The 22,066-nt window shown below is 41.2% G+C and overlaps 1 protein-coding gene across 3 annotated transcripts in view; it reads right to left on the bottom strand.

Moving 5' to 3' along the window:
• usp48 (ubiquitin specific peptidase 48) overlaps positions 1–20,124 on the bottom strand; it is a 36,082-nt gene extending 15,958 nt beyond the window's left edge. For 2 of the 3 annotated variants that reach the window (XM_020617880.1, XM_020617882.1), the window contains exons 1-13: positions 19,965–20,124; positions 19,409–19,546; positions 18,865–18,985; positions 18,566–18,707; positions 16,619–16,746; positions 16,304–16,428; positions 14,578–14,686; positions 12,997–13,130; positions 12,796–12,881; positions 6,964–7,143; positions 6,532–6,669; positions 5,646–5,795; positions 2,185–2,385 (exon numbers count right to left, since the gene is read on the bottom strand). In XM_020617880.1, coding sequence (XP_020473536.1) covers positions 2,185–2,385; positions 5,646–5,795; positions 6,532–6,669; positions 6,964–7,143; positions 12,796–12,881; positions 12,997–13,130; positions 14,578–14,686; positions 16,304–16,428; positions 16,619–16,746; positions 18,566–18,707; positions 18,865–18,985; positions 19,409–19,542 — 1,648 coding nt within the window. In that variant the 5' untranslated portion in view covers positions 19,543–19,546; positions 19,965–20,124. Of the gene's footprint in view, positions 1–2,184; positions 2,386–5,645; positions 5,796–6,531; positions 6,670–6,963; positions 7,144–12,795; positions 12,882–12,996; positions 13,131–14,577; positions 14,687–16,303; positions 16,429–16,618; positions 16,747–18,565; positions 18,708–18,864; positions 18,986–19,408; positions 19,547–19,741; positions 19,902–19,964 lie in introns of those variants that run through there. The other variant, XM_020617881.1, reaches the window with a different exon arrangement.
• Positions 20,125–22,066: the final 1,942 nt, after the last annotated feature.

A 22,066-nucleotide genomic window follows, 5' to 3' on the forward strand; every position in this document is an offset into this window, starting at 1 on the left:
TTTTTTTAATTCTGTCTCTCAGAGTGGGAATGCACCTACAATGTGAATTTCAGACCCCTCCATGATTTCTAAGTGGGAGAACTTGCAAAATCGCAGGGTGTTCAAATACTTCTGTTCCTCACTGTAGATATTAATAGAGCAGAATGCTCACTGAAATAAGATAAATAGGAATAAAAATAGAGTACTTAAAAATAGAGACCTGTATGGATCTGTATAATCTGTGAGCTAGTGTGACATCCACTGACGCCATTGTAAAAGCGGAATATTTTGACTGCGCCTGCTTTTGTGGATATATTTTACCTCCTGCTGCTGCACTCTGGATGTGCAGAAAAATACATGGCCTGAGAATACTGTATGTCCGGGAACGTTCCTGTACAGGGACTCACTGTTTTACTCGACTGGGTCTAACCTACAGGCAGCCGGGCTGTGAAGCACCCTGGGGCGGTGAATGATTGGCTCATCAATGCTGGATTTCCCTGGAGCACAGTACCTGTTTTTTTTTTTTTTGAAAGCTTGAAGCCAGTGTGTCTGCGGCATGTGATGTGTTGCTGATTAATGACCTGCGATGTTATTGTCGGTGCTATGCTACCTGTTGGAATTAATTTCACTACTTTGGGACTGTATGTGGTCATGTGGGAGAAGACGCAGTGACCACTGGTTGGATTTACTGACCTTGGGTCTATTTGAAAGGGAGTGATGTATCCACTACTTGGGTTGTATGTCAATGAGTTATTTCTGTAGAGAATTGTTGTAAGGCTGGAGAAGTTACTATGTCTGCATTATGCCAGTTAAAATATGGGCTTTCTCAATTACCCGCTTTGTTTAGAGTGTTACGCATTCACAAACTGTCTCCTCATTTTAAGGAAGAGGCTTTTTGGCTCTGATTCTGACACAATTACAAACTATTTGGAGTTATGAGGGGTGCCGAGCTAATCTAGAGGTAGCCAAGATTAAACATTACATATTGTCATTGTCAAAAATCTATTTGTCAATGTTTTTGTGTATGCGTTGTCCTGGCTTCCTGACCAGTCTTGTGGTCAGGAAACTTGATAAACTGTCCCACTTGAAACAAGTCATGGGTATGGACATATTTTGGATTAAAAAGGACACAACACTTGTATATGAATGTGGAAAAAAAAATCCTACTGCAGTATTAGGAAACTGATTTTTTTTCCATCTTATTTGTATTTGTGACTGTAAATGCTTTGTCTCAAAAGTAAATATTAAATTGAAAGGTTCTTATTTATAAGTAAATAGCTCTTTATAGTGAACAGAGGAACACAGAAATTTCAAATTATATTTTGGCTGGATTTAATTAGAAGAGTCTGTGTAGTGGTTACAACAAACAAGCTACAGTTAATATACGGTACAATATGTACAGTGAGAGTGTGTAGATTACATGTAGTTACTATATGCAGTAATCAGTTAATAACCAATTTCTGCAAGCCCTCTGTACTATGTCAGCTCACTGAGTAAACAGTTTGTGTGTGCTGAAGTAAGAACATTTTGGGTTCATGGCCTGCTTGTTTGACCCACTGGGTCATCCTGATCCGGAGATGACCTGTTAACTAGGTTCGGGAATTGGCAAGGGAGCCAAAACAGAGCAGTGTATAAAAGAAGGCAGTACGCTGCTGCAAGGGTAGTGTAGTGTGTGTGCGTGCCGAAGAAGGATGTTTGAGTGAGACCCCGGCCGGGGGGACGTGACGGACTTGACTGTACTTATGACCTAAAAGAGACTGACTGACTCTGTGACAATCTTCTGGTCTAATACTGCATTTATTTCCTGCAGGAATGGTGACTCTGTCCCCTATCAGTCTGTTGAATTGTCTACCAAACTATTAAACTGCCTGGAATTATTGTAATATTAAATGATCATAAGCATTTTAGTGATTCATCTGTGAATTAATTTAGCTCACATCAGGTCCTAGCCACCACAGTATGTAAAACAGGCACATAAAATAATTTCATATCAATCACAGTCCCCTGAATTGAATAGTATTCACATTGTGGCATACTTTTAGGTATCGGCAAACATTGAAATGCTTGCTAAAACAATACATATAAGGTTGAAGCATAATAAAACTTGTGGTGTACAACCCCAGTGAACTTAGCACTTCTGTGTAACTGCTGAATCTGAGTTTAGCAGAAGCCCATGATTTGAATTAAGCCCTTTGTAAGACTTACTGTTCAGCCTCGGCCCACCACCATAGTGCTCGTAGAGGAGATCAGCAGCTTGCAGGGAAACTTTTCTGGACTCTCCAACCTTGTCTGGGTGCAGCTTGCCATGAGAACACAGGAAGAGGGAGTTGTCAATTTCTTTTGTAGCAGTGGAATCGTCTAGCCACTTCTTCAGCCAGTCCAGGGGAATAAACTCATATGGCTCACCTAAGGTCAGAAAGCAGAGAAAGACAAACATAAAATGACATGGTGTGCCCTGATAGAGTATTTACGGTGCATGCCAATATTTAAATAAATATAGAATCTGGCCCGCAACTTTGTCCCAGTTTTTAATTTTGGCCCACTGTGTATTTGAGTTTGACACCCCTGTTCTATGCAGAAGCAACCCGGTTTATACACGTCTCGCAAACTCTCACTCGCGAGACTTTTCTTCTAACAACATAAAGTACTAGGTGATAGTTTAAGGATTTCCTTGAATTGTCATAATCTCCAGGCAGTTGCGCGTTCATGTGTTTGCCCCCTCCATAGTGGCAAAATGTTACCTTTTTTTGTCACGCATATTTTCAATAAAGCTTGTATAAAAAACACCGGTGCTATTGTAAGGAACTACTATTTGGGAAACTAAAGAGGGAAAATCTTCTTAAATAGACCAACTTTCAAAGACACCAACAAGAATTATCTTACTGGGACAGCTGAAGCTACGGAACAGGGTTAGGGCCACTGTAAAATAAAAAAGTGAGTTCCAACAATAATCTCAGAATTCAACTTTGAATGTAAATTATCATCTTAGATGTGACGTAAAGCTCAAAAAATGAGGTGTACCTATGTTCTAGTATGTCTATGCAGAAGCAACACAGTTTATACACATCTCACAAACTCGTTCCCAAAACTTTTTTTTCCTAACAAAATAAAGTATTATGTGATAGTTTAAAGATTTCCTTGAGTGGTCACAATCTCCAGGCAGTCACGCATTCATGTGAGCTAGTGTGACATGCACTGGTGCCATTGTAATAAAAGTGAAATTTTTTGAATGCACATGGTTTTGGGGATATATTTATATGTATTTTGTGGGGCGACTGTGGTTGAGTGGGTAAAGCAGTTGTCTCTAAACGGGAAGGTTGGAGGTTCGAATCTCTGTGCCTGCAGTCCACATGTCAAAAAGTCCTCAGGCAAGACACTCAACCCCCCCCTGGCCTGAGGTTACTGCATGTCCAGGAATGTTCATGTACAGGGGCTCGCTGTTTTACCTGACCGGGTCTAATGTACAAGCAGCCGGCCAGTGAAGGGCCCTGGGCCAGTGAATGATCAGTTCATCAACGCTGGATTCCCCCAGAGCACAGTACCTGTTCGTTTTGACTGCTTAATGCCAGTGTGTCTGCTGTATGTGATGTGTTGCTGGTTAACAAGCATGACTGTCAGTGCTACACTACCTGTTGGAATTAGTTTCATTACTTTGGGACGCAGTTGGATTTGCCAACCTTGGAGCTACTTGAAAAGGAGTGACGTTTCCACTACTCGGTGGGACTTAACGGCAAGTTTAATAAAACATGGATGTTGCATGCCTGTTTCAAAGGTCAAAGTGTTTATTTGTCATATGCACAGTTAGGAAACGCTTTTCCCTGTACAATGAAATTCTTACTTTGCCGTCCACATGAATGCCACAAAACACAAATGAAATATAAAGTAGATAAATAAGTAACACAAAATCTAAGGCACCTTAAACAGCAAACACAGAGATATAATAAAAATATATAAGAATATAATAAGAGAATGTATGCTGCATGGGGGCAGCATGTGCAGCAGTCAACAGTCAATGTGCAATTTTGCATGTGCAAACTGAGAATGTAAACAGTACAGGTCGACAGTACATGATGTATTTCCTGGTAATAAACTCCTCAGCTGTTTAGGAGTCTGATGGCAGAGGGAAAGAAAGTTTTTCAGTCTGGAGGTCCTGCATTTCACACTTCTGAACCTCCGGCCAGAGGGCAAAGAAGTAAACAGTCCGTGCTGGGGGTGGGTGGGATCTTTGATGATGGAGGCAGCTTTCCTATGCACCCTGCGGTGATAAATGTTCTGCAGAGAGGGCAGTGGAGTCCTAGTGATCTTCTCCGCAGTCTTTACCACTCTCTGCAGGCGCTTGCGGTCCATAGCAGTAGTGCTGCCAGTGATGCAGCTGGTCAGGATGCTCTCAATGATGCAGCTGTAGAAGTTGCAAAGGATCCTAGGCAACATGCCAAACCTCCTCAGCCTCCTCAGGAAGTACAGCCGCTGTTGGGCCTTCTTGACCAGCTGTGTGGTCTTAAGTGTCCAAGTGAGGTCCTCACTGATGTGGACGCCCAGATATTTGAAGCTGCTCACCCTCTCCACTTTGAGCCCCTGGATGAACAGTGGCTGATGAGTTCTCCTCTCCTTCCTCATGTCCACTATCATCTCCTTCGTCTTGTCCGTGTTAACGCCTTGTTTTAGAAAATTGTTACAAGGTTAGAGAAGTTACTATGTCTGCATTATGCCAGCTAAACTATGGGATTTCTGCTTTACCCGCTTTGTTTATAGAGTGTTACAAATCTATTTTCATTGGTACATATAGTGTTGTTTACCTATGGAGGAGAAATTCAAATTAATTAATGCTGTTGGGGTTTGTTGTGCCGCCAACTTTCATATTCTGGTTCGAACATCCATCCATCTTCTTCCGCTTATCCAAGACCGGATCATGGGGGCAGCAGTCTGAGCAAAGATGCCCAGACTTCCCTCTCTCCAGACACTTCCTCCAGCTCCTCCGGGGAAATGCCGAGGTGTTCCCAGGCCAGCTGAGATTTGAACATGTCAGTGTTTTTTTGTTCCCCAGTCGAGATGCGTTTCCCCTGCTCAAAACTTGGCTTCATGTAGTGCCCCCCTCAGTGGTTGTGGTTAGGATAATGTTGGGATTCAGGTTAGGGAAAACACATCTCAATGGGGACACAGATTTCAATAGAACACCGGCAGCACGAGTTGTGCACGTTCATGAACTAGCCACTCATTTTCAAGATGAGGTTCTTGGGTTTTATTGTTCTGAAATAATTACAGACTATTTGGAGTTATGAGGGGTGCAAAGGTAATCTAGAGGTGCCCAAGATTAAACATTAAATGGCTGGAAATGAGCATGCTGTGGGCTCTTTAAGTATGAATACTATATGGTATCAAACACAACTACTAGTAAGTGATTTCTTTTGTAGCTGGAAACTGTGACCAACATCAAGATGCGGTATTTCATTACAAAAATCACAAATTATCCTGATCCAGAATAGCATTGAGGTACGCTAGCAGTATTACTGCAGGCAGGGGAGCTACTGTACAAGTTAAGCAATATCCACCATTACTTTCTCTTCTTTCTACTTTCTCTCTACACTGTACTTTCAGTAGTTTTCATTGTTTTGAACTGAACGTCACAACAAACATGTACATGACTGTGGACTGTAGTTTTTACTCACCGTCTTTTGCAGGTAAAAGCTCATACAGCTCTTTCACCTCCTCATGCTTGGCCTTGCCCTTATCCACACTCTGTTTTCTCATGTCAGCCATCTCACTGCACCACTCCTCAAATTTATGGTTGTCTTGGTCCACCAATCTCTGAAGAAAGGCTGAGAGCCAGGACAGAATCATTAGACAAGGCAAAATGGACCGGGGAGTAGAGTTGGGCAATAAAACTAATTCATTTGATTAATTCAAATTTGCACTTTTGAAAGACGTCTTTCACAGCAAGATATCTCAGATGTCTTGCACAGTCTTGTAAAACTAACATGCAACAGTTTATGGCACCATTGTGACTCCAGCCCAGATGCCCTCAACTCCAGGTGGCTCATAAATTTAATGGTTTCATTTGCAAGCAATGCATTTGTGACGTACTGAAAAACAATTCTGCACACTGGTCATGCGCTTGGTTTGTATTTGGCAGCGAGATATCACAGCCACTGAAGTCAAATGTAGTAGCTAATGCTAGCTAGCTTTGGCAGATATCAGGCTGATGTCCAGTCCAGTTAAGAAACACAAGCAGCAGAAACAAATAAGTTCGTATGCTGACATTTCTACTCTCAGCTGAAATTGAGCATTAAAGTACTTTAATTAGCTTAAGGAGTCCATAGCTGTACGGGATAATCCATATATTTTTAACATGCATAATGACAGCTCTTACATTTGTGGCTCAAAAAAAGCTGCAATTTTCTTTTTTTTGCCATAATACCAGCAGGCTGGATTTGTACAATAAAAACAATTTCTCAAGGCATGTCTTAGGTCCTTTAAGAGAGAAGAACTGTTTCAATCAAAGAACAGTAACACAACACACAAACATGTGAAACCAGTTAAAATTAGACTACTCACCTGGCACATCCACACTGGTCCTGGAGGGATCTGAGCTCTCCTCTTTGTGGACCTTATATACCAGCATGTAGGCATTTCTGGAGCAGTGGTATCCTTTACTGCACTTTGGCTTTCGTGACTGTGACTTCACTGTCTCAGCTAAAAACCAAGAAGGAAGAGCAATAACTTTGACAAAGTGTTTACATTTAAAGATGACTCTCAGGATGTCTTTCACTTCATCTTAATTTTACCAAAGTACCATCATCATGGCAACTACACATTTCAGCAAATTTCTTTATTGCAGCCAAACATTTCAGCCAGCTCAAAATATCAAATTTTTAATAATAATAAAAAAAATTATTATACACTGCAGAGAATACTGAATAATAATAAAACACAAAGGTATCCATGGATTTCAGGACAGTGGAACTGTGTACATCTAGAACTACTCACCAATGTCCTCCTCAATGCCCAGCTGCAGCTTCTTGCCTTCCATTTTTTCAGTTTCTTCATCATTGAATTTGTACCAGTCACCGGTACGGGCATCCTTAACATGTGCAATGTAATGGCCTGAGTAGGCACTGATGCCCCGATGGATCAGCACTGCACTCAGTTCATAAACACATTTCTGGTCTGGATAAACAGTCAGTCCAAACATGTATAAATATCAACACATTTCTATTTTAAAGTCATCAACAAAAAATTTAGCAGGCAGAGGCAATTTGAATGTACACTGCTTTGACACTGTTGACAGGGGGTGTGACAATACACTTAGCTCACATGAACGAGATCATAACACTTTTTAAGAAATCTTCAATGACAAAATATTTGACTTAAAGTCACAAAATGCAAAAACATGCAGGTGCATTTTGAAACGTTTTAACTAATCATCTTGTAATGAATGTCACTTCAGTTCTACTTTCTGAGTATGACCTGTCATATGCAGTAAAAGACAACAATATGCAAGCACTGTTAAAGGTTTTGCCATCAACTCAACTGACTTGGCTTCTCTCTTCTATGATTTCACGAGTCTCTTCAGACCTTACAACTATACATGAGCTTCTAATTGAAACTCTGTGACCTTCTCTTCTATTTTCACCCTCACCACACCGCATCAGATGGTGATATCATCCGGCAAAGGTGCTGCACTGACCAATCACGTAAGGGGGGCAATCAGGATGTAAACGCCCACGGGAAGAAGACTCTTTTGTTTACCTTGTTAGCATGAGCATTCACAGCTATTCACTGTTGAATTTGGGCCACAATTAATGCACCATAATGACAGGCCACGCATTTTGGTAAGTACTGGTTGTTAAACTGTGTTTTTATCTATCTTTATCTATCTATGCTGACACACTGGTGGTAGAATTGGTGCTAAGGTAGAGTAGGCTACGTTAGCAGCATGGCTAACTAAAACACAACAGACTCTCACGGTCTGGAAACATGAATGAAGCCACTCAAGTCGGCTTATCACAACGTGGCCGTATAATGCCTTCAACACCCATTGGGCCCTATTTTGAGGACCCATGGCGTCTGATCAAGATGTATTGGCGCCAATCGTGTTTGGGTGTGTTCATGTTCGTTTTGGTAAAAAGACAATGAGGAAAAACAGTTCAAATGCCCCTGCAAGTAGGAAAAGGGCTGTACTTGATCTCCTCATTAAAGCAGGGCTGTGTTTTGGGAAATTTTCCAGAGGAAACTGATCTGCTCGTACACAAGGTGAAGGCTCACAATAACTAATCAAAATGTATTTTATATATATCTACAGTAAAACCTTGGATTGCGAGTATAATTCATTCCGGCAACGTGCTTGTAATCCAAAGCACTCATATACAAAAATGGTTACAGTAATACAAAATATAGTATAAAGTAAAAATAAAACTAATTAACCTTTGAAAAGATCGTGGCTGGGGTGAGAGAGATGAGAGAGAGGAGCTATCTGCTGGCTCACTGAAATCTTTTTCTTTTTGTGCGACTTTAACAAGGAACCTGTCCAATGACACTCGCTTTTGCCTCCTTTTGAGGATTTGGCGGAAATGTGAAATTGTCATTAAACAGATTTATCGTTCGTACTGCCACAGCCTTATTCGGGTGATGCTTTTCTACAAAACTTTGCACTGTTTCCCACATTTTACACATCTCTCTTATAAAATCGCACAGAGCCAATCGCATACATCGTTCATGCTTCTCGATGATTTCCTTTTTAACTTCCACCGTAATCTCCTATTTCTTACCGCCTTTCTTTTCTTCAACGGGGGCACTGTTGCAGTACAGATGTTGACTATACGAATGAGGCGCGAGAACCATCGGCTCAGTTGTGACGTGATGCTCGGCAGACAAGGCGTACGTACTACTCGTATTGTAAGACCTCACTCATTTATAAAGTTAAAATTTATAGAAAATTTTTGCTCGTCTTGCAAAACACTTGCAGACCAGGTTACTCGCAATCCAAGGTTTTACTGTGTATATATGTGTGTGTGTGTGTGTGTGTGTTTGTGTGTATATTATATATATATAAAAATTTCACCACTTGCCCCCCCACTTTGGGGCGGTCTTGTATTCCTTCCTTCAAGCTCGGGTCCTCTACCAGAGGCCTGGGAGCTTGAGGGTCCTGCACAGTATCTTAGTTGTTCCTAGGACTGCACTCCTCTGGACAGAGATCTCAGATGTTGTTCCTGGGATCTGTTGGAGCCACTCTCCCAGTTTGGGGGTCACAGCTCCCAACGTTCCTATAGCAGGGCATAGTCAATATCCCGCCTGGGTCCTTAGGCAAGGCCCTTAATGCTACCTGCCTACCTCACGGGTAATGAGAGTTGGAAGAATAAGAGTTACACTGGCTCGGACATCGCCCGGGTCAACAAGGTCTGCGTCAGGTGTTGAGGAACCAGGGCAACCTGATGAGAAGTGGGATACTGGAACAAGACATTCATGGACACAAGAGGAGAACTGGGAAACACACACACACACACACACACAGCCAGGAGAGTATGCCAAATGCCAGTGGCAGGGTAATAACATGAGAGTAGACCGACCAAGGCTGGAGACTGAACAATTCTGGAAGAGCATATGGGAGAAGGAGGCATCACATAATAACAATGCCCAATGGCTGGTGGACCTGACAGCAACCTCCCTGAACAAGACCCAGTAATCATCACAATGGCAGACATTCAAGAGAGGGTCTTAAGTATGAAGAGCTGGACCTACAGGTTAAAGAAGCTAACTTCACTCCATGAGCGTCTGGCAGGACAAATGAACCAGCTACTAATGGATGGAACTCATCCACCCTTAACTGAAGGCCGGACAGTCCTGATCCTGAAGGACCTCAGAAGGGAGCAGTACCATCCAATAACCTGCCTCTCCACAACATGGAAGCTCCTGTCAGGCATCATAGCAGCTAAGATGGACAGGCACATGTCTCAATACATGAACAGGACCCAGAAAGGAATTGGTAGTAACACCATAGGAGCAAAGCACCAGCTACTGGTTGATAAAGTAGTCACTCGAGACTGCAAGACCTGTGCACTGCCTACAAGAAAGCCTATGACTCAATGCCTCAAACATGGATCCTGGAATGCTTGGAACTGTACAACATCAACGAGAGCCAGCCTTCATCAAGAACTCAATGGGAATGTGGAAAACAACCCTAGAGGACAACTTCAAGCCAATTGCACAAGTCTACATCAAGTGCAGTATATACCAAGGAGATGCTCTGTTCCCGCTGCTGTTCTGCATAGGGCTGAACCCCCTTAGCCAGATCACCACCAAGAGCGGTGAACGGTTACAGATACTGACTACGGAATGGAGCAACCATCAGCCACCTCCTCTACATGGATGACATCAAGCTGTATGCCAGGAGTGAACAAGACATCGACTCACTAATTCACACCACTAGGATCTACAGCCAGGACATCGGAACACTTATTCAGACTGGATAAGTGTGGTCAAATGGTAACATGGAGGGGGAAGGTAGTCAGAACTGAGGGGAGCAACATACCAGCAACATAGCAGATGTTGAGGACAGCTACAAGTACCTTGGGATCCCGCAGGCAAATGGGAACCATGAAGAGGCCGCAAGAAAAGCAGCAACTACCAAGTACCTGCAGAGAGTAAGGCAAGTCCTGAGAAGTCAGCTGAATGGAAGGAACAAAGTCTGGGCAATTAACACCTACGCCCTGCCGGCCATCAGGTACCCTGCTGGCATAATAAGCTGGCCAAAGGAGGAGATAGAGGCCACTGACATCAAGACAAGGAAGCTCCTTACAATACACGGTGGGTTTCACCCCAAGTCCAGCATCCTGAGACTGTACACTAAGTGGAAAGAAGGGGACCAAGGATTAGTGAGCGTCAGAGCCTGTTCAGTCTTTGTGCAAATGACAGGATTTGTATTTGGGCTTGTGTGTGGTGTTCGTTCTTCAGTTCTGTCTTGACAGAAACATTCAACTGGAGTGTTTTCACCGATTGAAAAATCACACACAGCGCTCATGTCAAGGCTCCCCCCACCCATTAGCTCTCAAGTCTGTGTGTGTCTAGTTGGCCCGTGTCCTGTTGCCTCTGTCCTCTCCTGTCACCTCTTAAGAGAGGACGATTTGAGTTTCTGGCTGTATTTGTAGATGCGTGGCGAGTGGGAGTGCAGCTTGACAAAGAGCTCAGGGAATTTGTACTGGGGGAACATTGTCTCCAGGAAGCCCTCCAGGAAAACATAGACTAGCCGACGGTTCATGGGTTGGTACTGAAACATCTCGAAGACCCGCAGGATGCCCTTTCTGGTGGTCTCTGCTCCAATGATGTGCTTCAGCTCATCTGAGGCAAGAGGTGAAATATAATCAAGAAGACAGTGATATGCACAAAATCTTTTTTGCAGGGGCAAAAATAAAAAAGCTTTTTCATATGGGTTCATTTATGCACCAAGCTATCAACACAGTAGTAGGGCACCTATAGAGCTCAACTGTCCCCTTTGTTGTCGCATATATATATAAATAGACATACATATAGATAGATGTGCACAACACCAAATGAACAAAATGTCATCTTTTTCTTTGTTTTGCATGTCCTGCACAGTGCATCCCAGTGTATAACAAGCACAGTGCACACACCTAGACAGGCATACATCACAACATAGTCAAAGCGCCCAATAACTAGCAATGGTCATTTGACTGTTGACCACAGACCTGGCACAGTCGCTTTGTACACCCTCATATTACCAGCGTGCCCAAAATTTACCTGGACACACCCCATTTTCATCCGGACATACTTGCCGGCATGAAGTCGACAAACTGCTGCTTGGTCATCAAACCAAATATTCCAGCTTCTACAAACGGTTTTTGTTTTAATGACGTTCTTCTATATGATAAGGAGAGTGATAACATGCTGATCTCCATACTGTTACTTAAATACTGTGCCTGCAAATGTATTTGGGACTCATTTCTCATACAAAGTAGTCATCATATCAGTTTGCTGCTGTAGCTGAGCTGACCAGGCTTGATTTGATATGAAACTCAAATATCTGTCAGATATTTAGTCTGCCACTGCTTCACCTCTGTATATATGTCACTAAATCTTCACATCCCACTTACCAAAAGCTTGTGTCTCTTTATTAATAGGCTACGTCACAAATTAAATCAGTTCATACTGTGGAGCAGAACTATCAGATTGCCTGCAATATATGAGAACTATATGTAATGTACTATAAGCTGACTGTACACAGCTTCTCTGACTGATAAAAGTCACCATCAACCACGCATTTAATCTGTTAACAGAATAAAACTTCATAGCGCAAACACTGACTAATAAAATCGCAATCAATGCAACTGTATAAGAAACTATATGTTTCTATAAAACATTATTGATCCAACATCTCAACCGATCGGCTCTCAGATCAGGTGAGAGCCAGGCATTTCAAATCATGCCCTGAGCTCTTGCAGTCAGAGGAAGAGCAACTCCGGCACCTGGCTCCAAAAACTGCAGCCACCTTGATCCCATGAGAATATCACTGACCACGTGGGCATTACTTCAGTGTTACATCACCAGTGATCGAATCTGTGCAGATCTGGGTCATCTCAAACATGCCTATTGTCACATTTTAATATTGAGAGATCTTGCCCTACTGCTGACCACTTTTTATCTCCCAGACCTGTTACTAGTTATTTAAATTAATAGAGATCAAAAAACAAATGTATGTATTTTGTTTCTTGTGTACAGCTGACCCAAGCCAGAGCGCACTGGCTAGGAAAATGAAAGGGGAAGTGCTGAAAGTGTATGCATCACAGAGATTAGTGTAACCAATACCCTGTTTTCCTTCCAGGAAAGGCCCCATCTCCAGCTGCTCTGGAAAACTGATGAAAGTGTTGAGCTTCTTCTTGTGGCCCGTTTGTCTGGAGAAGACAGTTAGCAAAATTAATTAGTTTTAAGCACTATTGCCAAAATCATATAGTCTACTCTATTAATGCTATGCCTTTTTAAACAATGCACTACAAAGTGATGGCTGACCTATCAAAAACAAAGCGCATGAGCTGCAGGTTGAGGGTTGGAGGAAGGCTGTGCAGTTGGATCCTTCGGGTGGCACTCTGTTTAGCCTGGCAGCTTTCACAGAAGTAGCGGTTCTCCCCATCCAGCTTCTCCTCCTGCAAGGTGAAGGGTGATGGGTAATTATGAAGAGAAAATGCAAATTCAAAAGCATCAAAACAAACAGATGCAGTAATTAAACTCTGGGACACACACACACACACAAATTCAATTCAATTCAGTTTTGTTTGTATAGTGCCAAATCACAACAAAAGTCATCTCAGGACACTTTACAAAGTAAGGTCTAGACCTTACTATTATTAATATTATAAAGGAAAAACCCACTTGACGGAAGAAACCTCAGACAGACCCTGGCTCTTGGTGGGCACCTCGAAATCCAATTCAAACTAGATGGATGAACTGATGTATTGTTATTCTGCTTACATTTCAGACTAAGTCAGTGGACTGAATAATTCTCATGAAAATGAGAATCTCCATTTTTTTCAAACATTTCAAAATTTAAGGAGCAGTGTGTAAGATTTAGAAGGATTTATTAGCAGAACTGGCTATAATACGCATAATTAGTATGTAATCACCAGAAAATAAGAATCATTGTGTTTTCTTTCTTTATCTACTTAGGAGCGGGTCCCCTATTATGGAGGCCCACCATGTGCAGTTGCCATATTTTTTACAGTAGCCCAGAATGGACAAACCATACACTGGCTCTAGAGCATGAACTTCAAGTTTTCATGTTTGAGTAGCAGCTTGGATTTGGGGGCATAAACATGAAATTACATAAAGGCCTGATTCAAGACCATGACTGTATTTTAATTAATCATGCAACTCTGTTGAGCCAAAAAGCTTTTTAGGAAAAAAAAGGTTTCTGTTCATATCAACCTTTTTCTAATATTTATCAAACACACATTTCTCAGTGACATGCTTTCTACACAGACACAGGTTCTGTGTATGTGGACTGATGTCTGATGTTACCTACTCAGTCATTGTCTTCTTTATTGTGCTATTAAGTGTCAATACACTCAAAATCACATTCCAAATATGATTTAGGTGTAGATGTATAGACTAATGATGTTACTCTGGAGGAAGATGACTTGACACTGTATTGACCTTTCAATTATCATGGTAATATGCTTCAGTGCGTCGCTTCACCACACTGAAATTCACATGGCCATCCCAAACAAGGCCTTGTTCTCTTTTTAAATACTCGTTACGTCACACGTCTCCCATATGCGTGAGGTAACAAGTATTTAAAAACAAAGTTGTAGCATCAGTTTAAAGGTGACCGGTTTTCATTATACAAGGTTTATTTAAAAAAAAAAAAAGCATTAAGACTGCTTATATTCTGACTGCCTTTCATCACAGTCTCAGATTATTCCACCCATACAAATGGAGTATCACAGTTTTGGCCAACAGATGTCGCCAATAGATGTTTTGAAACAGTGAACCATTTTAAATGCGGTTGCTTCATATTCATTCAGTGTTTCAGAAAGTCTTATTTTATCTATGACTAGTAGAGACATTCATTGTGGTAGGGAATATGAAAGTTACCTTCAGGAACTCTGTGACACACTCAGTGAGATTCTTGTGGCCCTGGATGTTCAGTTCCAGCTCATAGAATCGGGACGGCAGTGCAGATGACCGTCCACACTGGTTACAGCTAGAGAAACAGCCAAACCAAGACAAAAGATTCCATCATAGGACACCAATTCACTTTTTATTAAATATAAAAAATGATATTTTTAAAAATATAATTAGTCATTTTTTCAGTACTGATGAGTTTTCAAATGCAATGTAAATCTGACTGATTTCAAAGTAATATACATATGTTGAGTCCTGAGCTTCAACTGGACTTAGATTTCTAGGTCGAAGACGTTTCACCTCTCATCCAAGAGGCTTCATCATTTCTTACTGACTGGTGTTGAGCCGGAGATATTTATCCCCCTCGGTGGTGTTTCAGTCCTTTGAAGGCCAACAATGTCCCTTAACGACTGAGTCGTTGCAGCCCAGTATCGGTGAGAGTTGTTGCCTGTCTTTGAATCCTCCCGTCGACTAACGTCTATTGTCCTGGTGGGCATGTTTGGGCAGAGATCTCAAAACAGAATTGTAGATGGAAGACAAGTTGTGTCTTAGTCCACCACCCCTATTTAGTGAGGGGTGTTCTATTTTTACAAAAATAGCTTCCTTAACTCCTCTCTCAAACCAGCGATGCTATCTGGAGAGGATCTGGACTTCACTGTCCTCAAAAGAATGTCCTTTGTCCTTCAGGTGGAGGTGGACTGCTGACTCTGGTCCACTGGAATTGGCCCTCCTATGTTGGGCCATGCGTTTGTGAAGCAGCTGCTTAGTTTACCAATGTACAAGTCATTACACTCCTGACTACACTTAACTGCATGCACCACATCACTCCGTTTATGTCTGGGTGTTTTGTCTTTCGGGTGGACCAGTCTCTGCCGCAGGGTGTTCCCTGGTTTAAAGTTAACTGGGATAACTTTAACAGTTAACTTTAAACCAGGGAACACTCACACAACTGTCACAGTAATAGGACAAGAACTGACACCTCACTCACAACTGTATTTCACCTTGTGAGGCTTCCAAGGTAATAGACTAAGGCCTAATCTATAATAGTGACAAACTTAAATGCCCATATTTGGTATTTTTAGATCATCGGCACAGGCCAGTGTCTGTGCTCACGAGGTCGATTAACAAAAAATGTCTGCAGACACAGGGTTCAACATTAACCAAGGCCACCATATATCCACAGCAGGTGGCCCGCTGTGGCCAAGCTTTATTAGATCTCTGCTGGGAATCAGATGCTGTGTCTCAGACCCCCAACACAAAGCTAATGTTCCCAAAACATGCCAATTAATTTGCACTTTTTAGATCAACATTAAGGTTAGTTACAAGAAAAAAACAACAACAATGTGATATCAGCCAGTAGCCTTCCGCTACTAAAGATTAGTGTCAGCTATTGAAGTCTGTATCCATCGACCGCTAATTTATACATTTGCAAGTTAGAGTTTTACAACACGTCATGGACTGAAAGCAAAGTGACAGTTCTGACATAAAGCCAGCACAGTAGATAGTCTCCGGTGAGAAAAACCTGGCAAAAACACAGGGGGTAATGGAAGAATTCTCAGAAGCACCCTTCCATACTGACAATGCACAGCTAACGAATTACAAACTATGGAATTTTGAGAACTTCTGATGTCTAACGCTTTATCATATGACACCTGATTATTAACTTGAGTCAGTTTTGAGTATTGAGTGGTCTTACACGGTAACGTAGGAGAACTGCCCACAGAACTGCCGCTGGATCACATTGTGTAGGCTGGGGTTCTTTTGCTTGGACAATGTGTCCTCCAATAGTGTTAAGAAAAGCTTTGAAAACTCCTGGGCATCCTGAAAATGAAAAGCTTGAATTTACTGGGGTGTTACAATGCAGAGTTCTATAAAGCAGTATAGTTTATGAGAAAATTCTCAGCACATACAGTAACATAAATGTCCCCATTCACCTTTGAAACTGCAAAACCAGCCATGCATTTCTAAGTTAACGATCTGACACTTTAGCAGGTTCCATGTGGGGACTTACCTGCTGCTGTCCTGTGTCTAAGCCCAGTGCTTTGACAAGCCCTGAAGGATCTATGTACTTTCTGTTGCTGTTCTGCAGGAGAGCAAACAAATACTGCAGATGCTCACAGATGGACTGAGGCTCATAATCTAAAAAAGACAGAGACACAGAGGATGAAATGCTTTTATCTTATTAAAAAGGTAAACTCTACAGAGCAATCAAAGTACAGTATGAGTTAGCAGGGTCGTGATGGCCTTAGTCATGCTCAAACACTACCCAACCTGTAAGTGGGCACTGACATATCAGATAATTTCAAACAGCAATAATTTAGTAGTTTACAAAATATTTATAATTAAGATAATAAAAAAGAAAGATCAACTGAAGCTGATGATTAGGTGCAACATCCAGGTGGACATTTCTTCTGTGTTGGTAGAGGTTTGTGCTTTTCAAGTACCTGCTGAGTATTTGCTTTGTGTTATGTAATAAATATTTGCCTGGTTAATGTTATTCTCTTCTAGCTGGATTGAGACCCAACTATAGTTCTCTCAAGACTTTAAATGTTGCATTACACAACTTTTGTATTGTATTCATATCAGGACATGCTATATTTGTATTGTCACATATATTGATTTTTCCATACATTATGAAATTTTGAAAAAGTTTCGATACTCATTTTCAGTAGAACTGATATACTGATACCAGCTGTGCTTTTTTGCCCTTTCTTCTCTCCACCAGCGAGCACCCATAGCCCCACCTCCTCTCAGTCACTCACAGTGCTGCCTGCCTCTCATCACCTGTCTTATTTGCTCCGGTTGAATTTTAAGCTAACAACAGAACCTATAATGCAAGTTTTCCTGTGGTGTTACCTCATTACAGATGACAACTGCAGAACCTCTGTGACCAGTTTTGATTGACAAAGAAAACGGCACTTCTGTTTAGCGAAGCTACAGAGCAGTGCTAACAATAGATGCCAACACAACTGATACTGACGATGCACCACACACAATGGGTGCGCTGGTCTACAGAATTTGCATTTTGTACAACAGCACATTGATACCAAAGAAGGTTAACAGCAACGCAGTTTAGTGTCGACTACAGACTCCGTTTACAGAAGACAAGTGACAGAACAAAACTCATCCAGCGTGACAAACTAAAGCGTGATCTCCAGGAGGGGCCATGGAGACAAACATCTGATGCAGCAAGGTGAATACGACACAAGCAGGGCACATGCTGACCAGTCGTGAGCTCTGTGCACAACTGATGTGTTCATTGTTGCTGGTTGACATGTAAACCACCATGAAGCAGGAGGAGCTCAGTATTAGTACGTTTTGGAGTCAGTTTAACACTGGAGCGGAGAGCATCTATTTTCTTATAGGTTTATGAGGCATTTGTCATGACAAATATCAGAGGGGACAATTTTCCATTTTTCATCACTTGGGGGTCCCCTGTGGAAATTATGCCCTTATATAGGGGGGAGGCGACAGTGCAGTGGGCAGAGCAGTTGTCTCCCAACCGGGAGTTGAAAGTTCGAATCTCAGTGCCTGCAGTCCATAAATAAGTCAAATCATGCTGACAAGTGTCCTTGGGTAAGACACTAACCCCCCCTCCGTTGCCCCCGATGGTTAAAGCCATCGGTAGAGTTGGTGCCACGGATGGCTGCCTCGGTTCTGTACTGGCAACAAATTCCTTGTGTGTAACATATTTGGCCAATAAAAGTGATTATCCTTATCCTTAGATATTTTATGTCAGTGGTCTTTGTCTTGAAAAATTTATGTAGTCATTTTGCACTGCACAGGGAGTATATATCTGAAATTTGGTGGTGGTGAACCCCAAGGTAATAATGCAATTTGGCAGGACATGCATTACTTGGTGTATGCACCCAAAAGCAAAAATATATAAATAAGTCAAATCATGCTGACAAGGGACAAACATACAGAATGGTCACCAGGATTTTGTTTTCAGTTGTACCAGACTCAATGTTGTGTTCCTGTGCTCGAGAATTATGGCACTGATAGAGGCTCCTCCGCAGCTCTAGGTTGTGGAACCACACTTGGAGGAAAGTGTTGACATAACATGTTGCACCCAGGTTGGTCAGGCCAACAAATGTGTTCTGGAAAGGACAGAGACAAAAAGATAGAAAAGTAGGATCAACTCAGATATTCTTGCAAGCTAGCCTTACACTGTGCATTTATAACAGATTGGTTATCTGATGAAAGAAAGAGGGGCAACTAAACTATTTGCAGTATGCGCAGCCAATAAAAAAGTACCTTTTCTCGACGCTCTGAATTTGGGTCATCAATATTGTGGAAAGCATTTTCATCAATCTCCCCTAGCCATGCCTGTTCACCAATACCCACAAGACAGTTGGGATTCCCTTTGCAGTTCCTCCTACAAAAGAAAGTCATGTCATTAACCTTGTTGTTCCACTAGCAACTTTTAAAATAACATCTTAACTTAACTGCTGTATGTAGAAACAAACGTAATGTCAAAAGCATCTATAAATCGACGGTGCAATACATATGAAGCTCACAGCAAACTGAGTAAAGGTGCTCATTGTGATGCCTACCGTGTATATCTGAGCAATTTTGTAGTAAGTCGAATTAAAGAACTGAGTGGAGCTTTGCGGCCTTATTACAAAGTGTAACGTTACAGAGCAGATCTACGAGCTCTTAAGACTTGTCACCAAACAAGTGAAGCACGTCTCTCTGTGGAACTGGCCATTAAGCCCTCAAAATCAAATTTAACATCTGCTATTTGTACATTACAGGCATAACTGTTAAACTAACAGAACCATGGCGTTTAGAGATGTACCTGCAGGCTCCTCTCTTACAGGCCGGGAGATTGACACGGTATGCTAACTCGATATGCTCCTGTTTGATTTCTTCTGGTTTCACAGTTTCCACCCAACGCCAAGCCGCTTTCTCCAGCTGTATGCGGGGTGCCATAATTCTACGATGTAACATTAACAAACAAATCATATACAGAACTCGAAAAATCAAAAATGCAATGGCCCAAAGTTAACCATATTGTTTCCAGGAATGCTAACATAGCCGCACAACTGCTTGGTTCTTATGGAGTAACCTCATGTTAGCTTAGTAACGTTAATTACAACATTACCCAGTTCAGTTTAAAAAGTGAACATACCATGTAACAACACAGAACAACGAAATACAATAAATTCCGAAAACTGTGTTTGCAGGCTAATGTCAGAAGGACTAGCCTGGTGCTAACGTTTACTAGCTGGCTTTAGCTAAATTGTAGCTGGCTCGATCGGTAGCGTTAGCAAGTCATTTCCCCCTGCACTTTCCATTTAACGATACATCACCCTAACGTAACAAGTTTGTGTTAAGGTCAAATGTTATCGAACCTTTCATGCGTGCAGCTGGCTTCACCTAATTTTTATGTATTTTCACATTTTATTCACGATTTATTTTAGATTTAGCGCCCTTGCGTCAGTTTATAAATAAATAATTTCTCCCCTCAAAATCAACACGACGTCAACAAGTGACGTAGACGACGTCTCTTTGTCGTGACCGGACATCCTTGATACTGGATGTGCGCCTTTTCTAAAAGAGACAGAGGTGCCGAAAATTTTAAACTTACGAATATACTCAGTCATGAAGTTGGGAATTGTAATAGATTTTTTGTGTTTCCGATAAAACTGGGTTGAGAAACAGAATTTAAATCTAGGGTTTTCGTACGGGATAACTCTGGACTGGTCCAAACTCCTGCATAGTACTCTAGGTGGTGGAAATGTACCTTAATGTTGGATGCCGTTGTATGTGAAAATAATGAAAATAAAAAGTGCAAAAATTATATTTGTTATGTGCTTTATTATCGAAACGAGGCTACGTTACAAATATCCACATCATATTGTCGTAGTCCGCTGGTTTGGTTGAGCGGAGCTGGTCTAACCCTGGCCTATACTGTGACAGCTAACTAGCCAGCTGTGCGCCGGCACCTAGCCAAGCAAGAAGGAGAACACCGGTCCTGTCTTTTCTCGGGTTTTATTAAACGGATTAAAGAAAGCAATTGAAAATGCTGCATAACATGGCACCATGTACTCACAGAAGATGAACAACAAAAACAGGCAGCAACAACACAACTCCCTCAGTTCCGCTAAAATATTCAGCTATTTCAGCTATCAAAATGTCAACTTTTCAAAACTTCATACATTTTAAAACATTCAGCTTTATTTTGAAAATCTTGCAACATTCAAATGAATGGGAAAATTGCATTTCATCTATCAAAATGTTCAGCTCTTCAAGGACATTCATACTACTATTCAGCAGTTTTCTAAACTTCATACATTTTAAATATGCAGCTTTATTTGGAAAATCTTGCCCCATTCAAATGAATGGGAAACTTCTACTTCAGCATAATTTCAGCTATCAAAATGTCAACTTTTCAAAACTTCATACATTTTAAATATGCAGCTTTATTTGGAAAATCTTGCCCCATTCAAATGAATGGGAAACTTCTACTTCAGCATAATTTCAGCTATCAAAATGTTCAGCTTTTCAAGGAAATTCATGCTTCTATTCAGGTTTCTAAACTTCATACTTTTAAAATATTTAGCTTTATTTTGAAAATCTTCCCCCATTCAAATGAATGGGAAACTTCTACTTCAGCATAATTTCAGCTATCAAAATGTTCAGCTCTTCAAGAATATTCATGCTTCTATTCAGAACCTTTGTAAACTTCATATTTTTAAAATATTTAGCTTTATTTTGAAAATCTTGCCCTATTCAAATGAATGGGAAATTCCAACTTCAGCATACTTTCAGCTAGCAAAAGCATTCAGGTGTCAAAATATTCCGCATTTTCAGGGCGATCTTTCAGCACTCAGCATCCATACGCATTTTCTTCAGAAAATGCAATTTTGTAGTTTGTATTTGCATTTACTTACACAATGTTCCCATATTATTTCTTTTGTTTTGTCTTTTACCAAAGTTGTGAGAGCAATAGAATTTGATGGAAATTGAATACTGTGACACAATAGTTTGTGAATAAAGGGGGTTAAAGAAAGCCTTAATGCCACCTGCCATTAAGTAAAACAAAGGAGAAGAAGGGTGCTTTTGTGTCCCAGTTAATCCTGAAAATTTCTGGTAAGACAGAAGTTGAGATGTTCAGCTGATGTTGTACATACTTTAGGCCCAGTACAATATATACATGATTGTAAATTTTGTAAATTTGTATTTTCAATTAACTGCTTATGATTGTAGCAAGCCCGTGTCTGTGTGGGTTTTCATATAATCTGACAACAGTCAAAGAACAGTGACAGTTTCGATAGTGACAAACCAGTGTATACTTTGAAGGCATATACAGTAGCTTTGCAAGCTACAAATTACTTAACACTGGAAGAAGTTGAACTACTTCTACTTCATTTCCACTCACTATGATCCTGCATAAAACCCCTATTTAGCTGCCTGCTAAAGTTCATAAACTAATACGCTTATCTGGCCTCAG

Source organism: Monopterus albus, unplaced genomic scaffold (assembly GCF_001952655.1).
Source record: "Monopterus albus unplaced genomic scaffold, M_albus_1.0 scaffold196.1, whole genome shotgun sequence".
Lineage (NCBI taxonomy): Eukaryota > Metazoa > Chordata > Actinopteri > Synbranchiformes > Synbranchidae > Monopterus > Monopterus albus.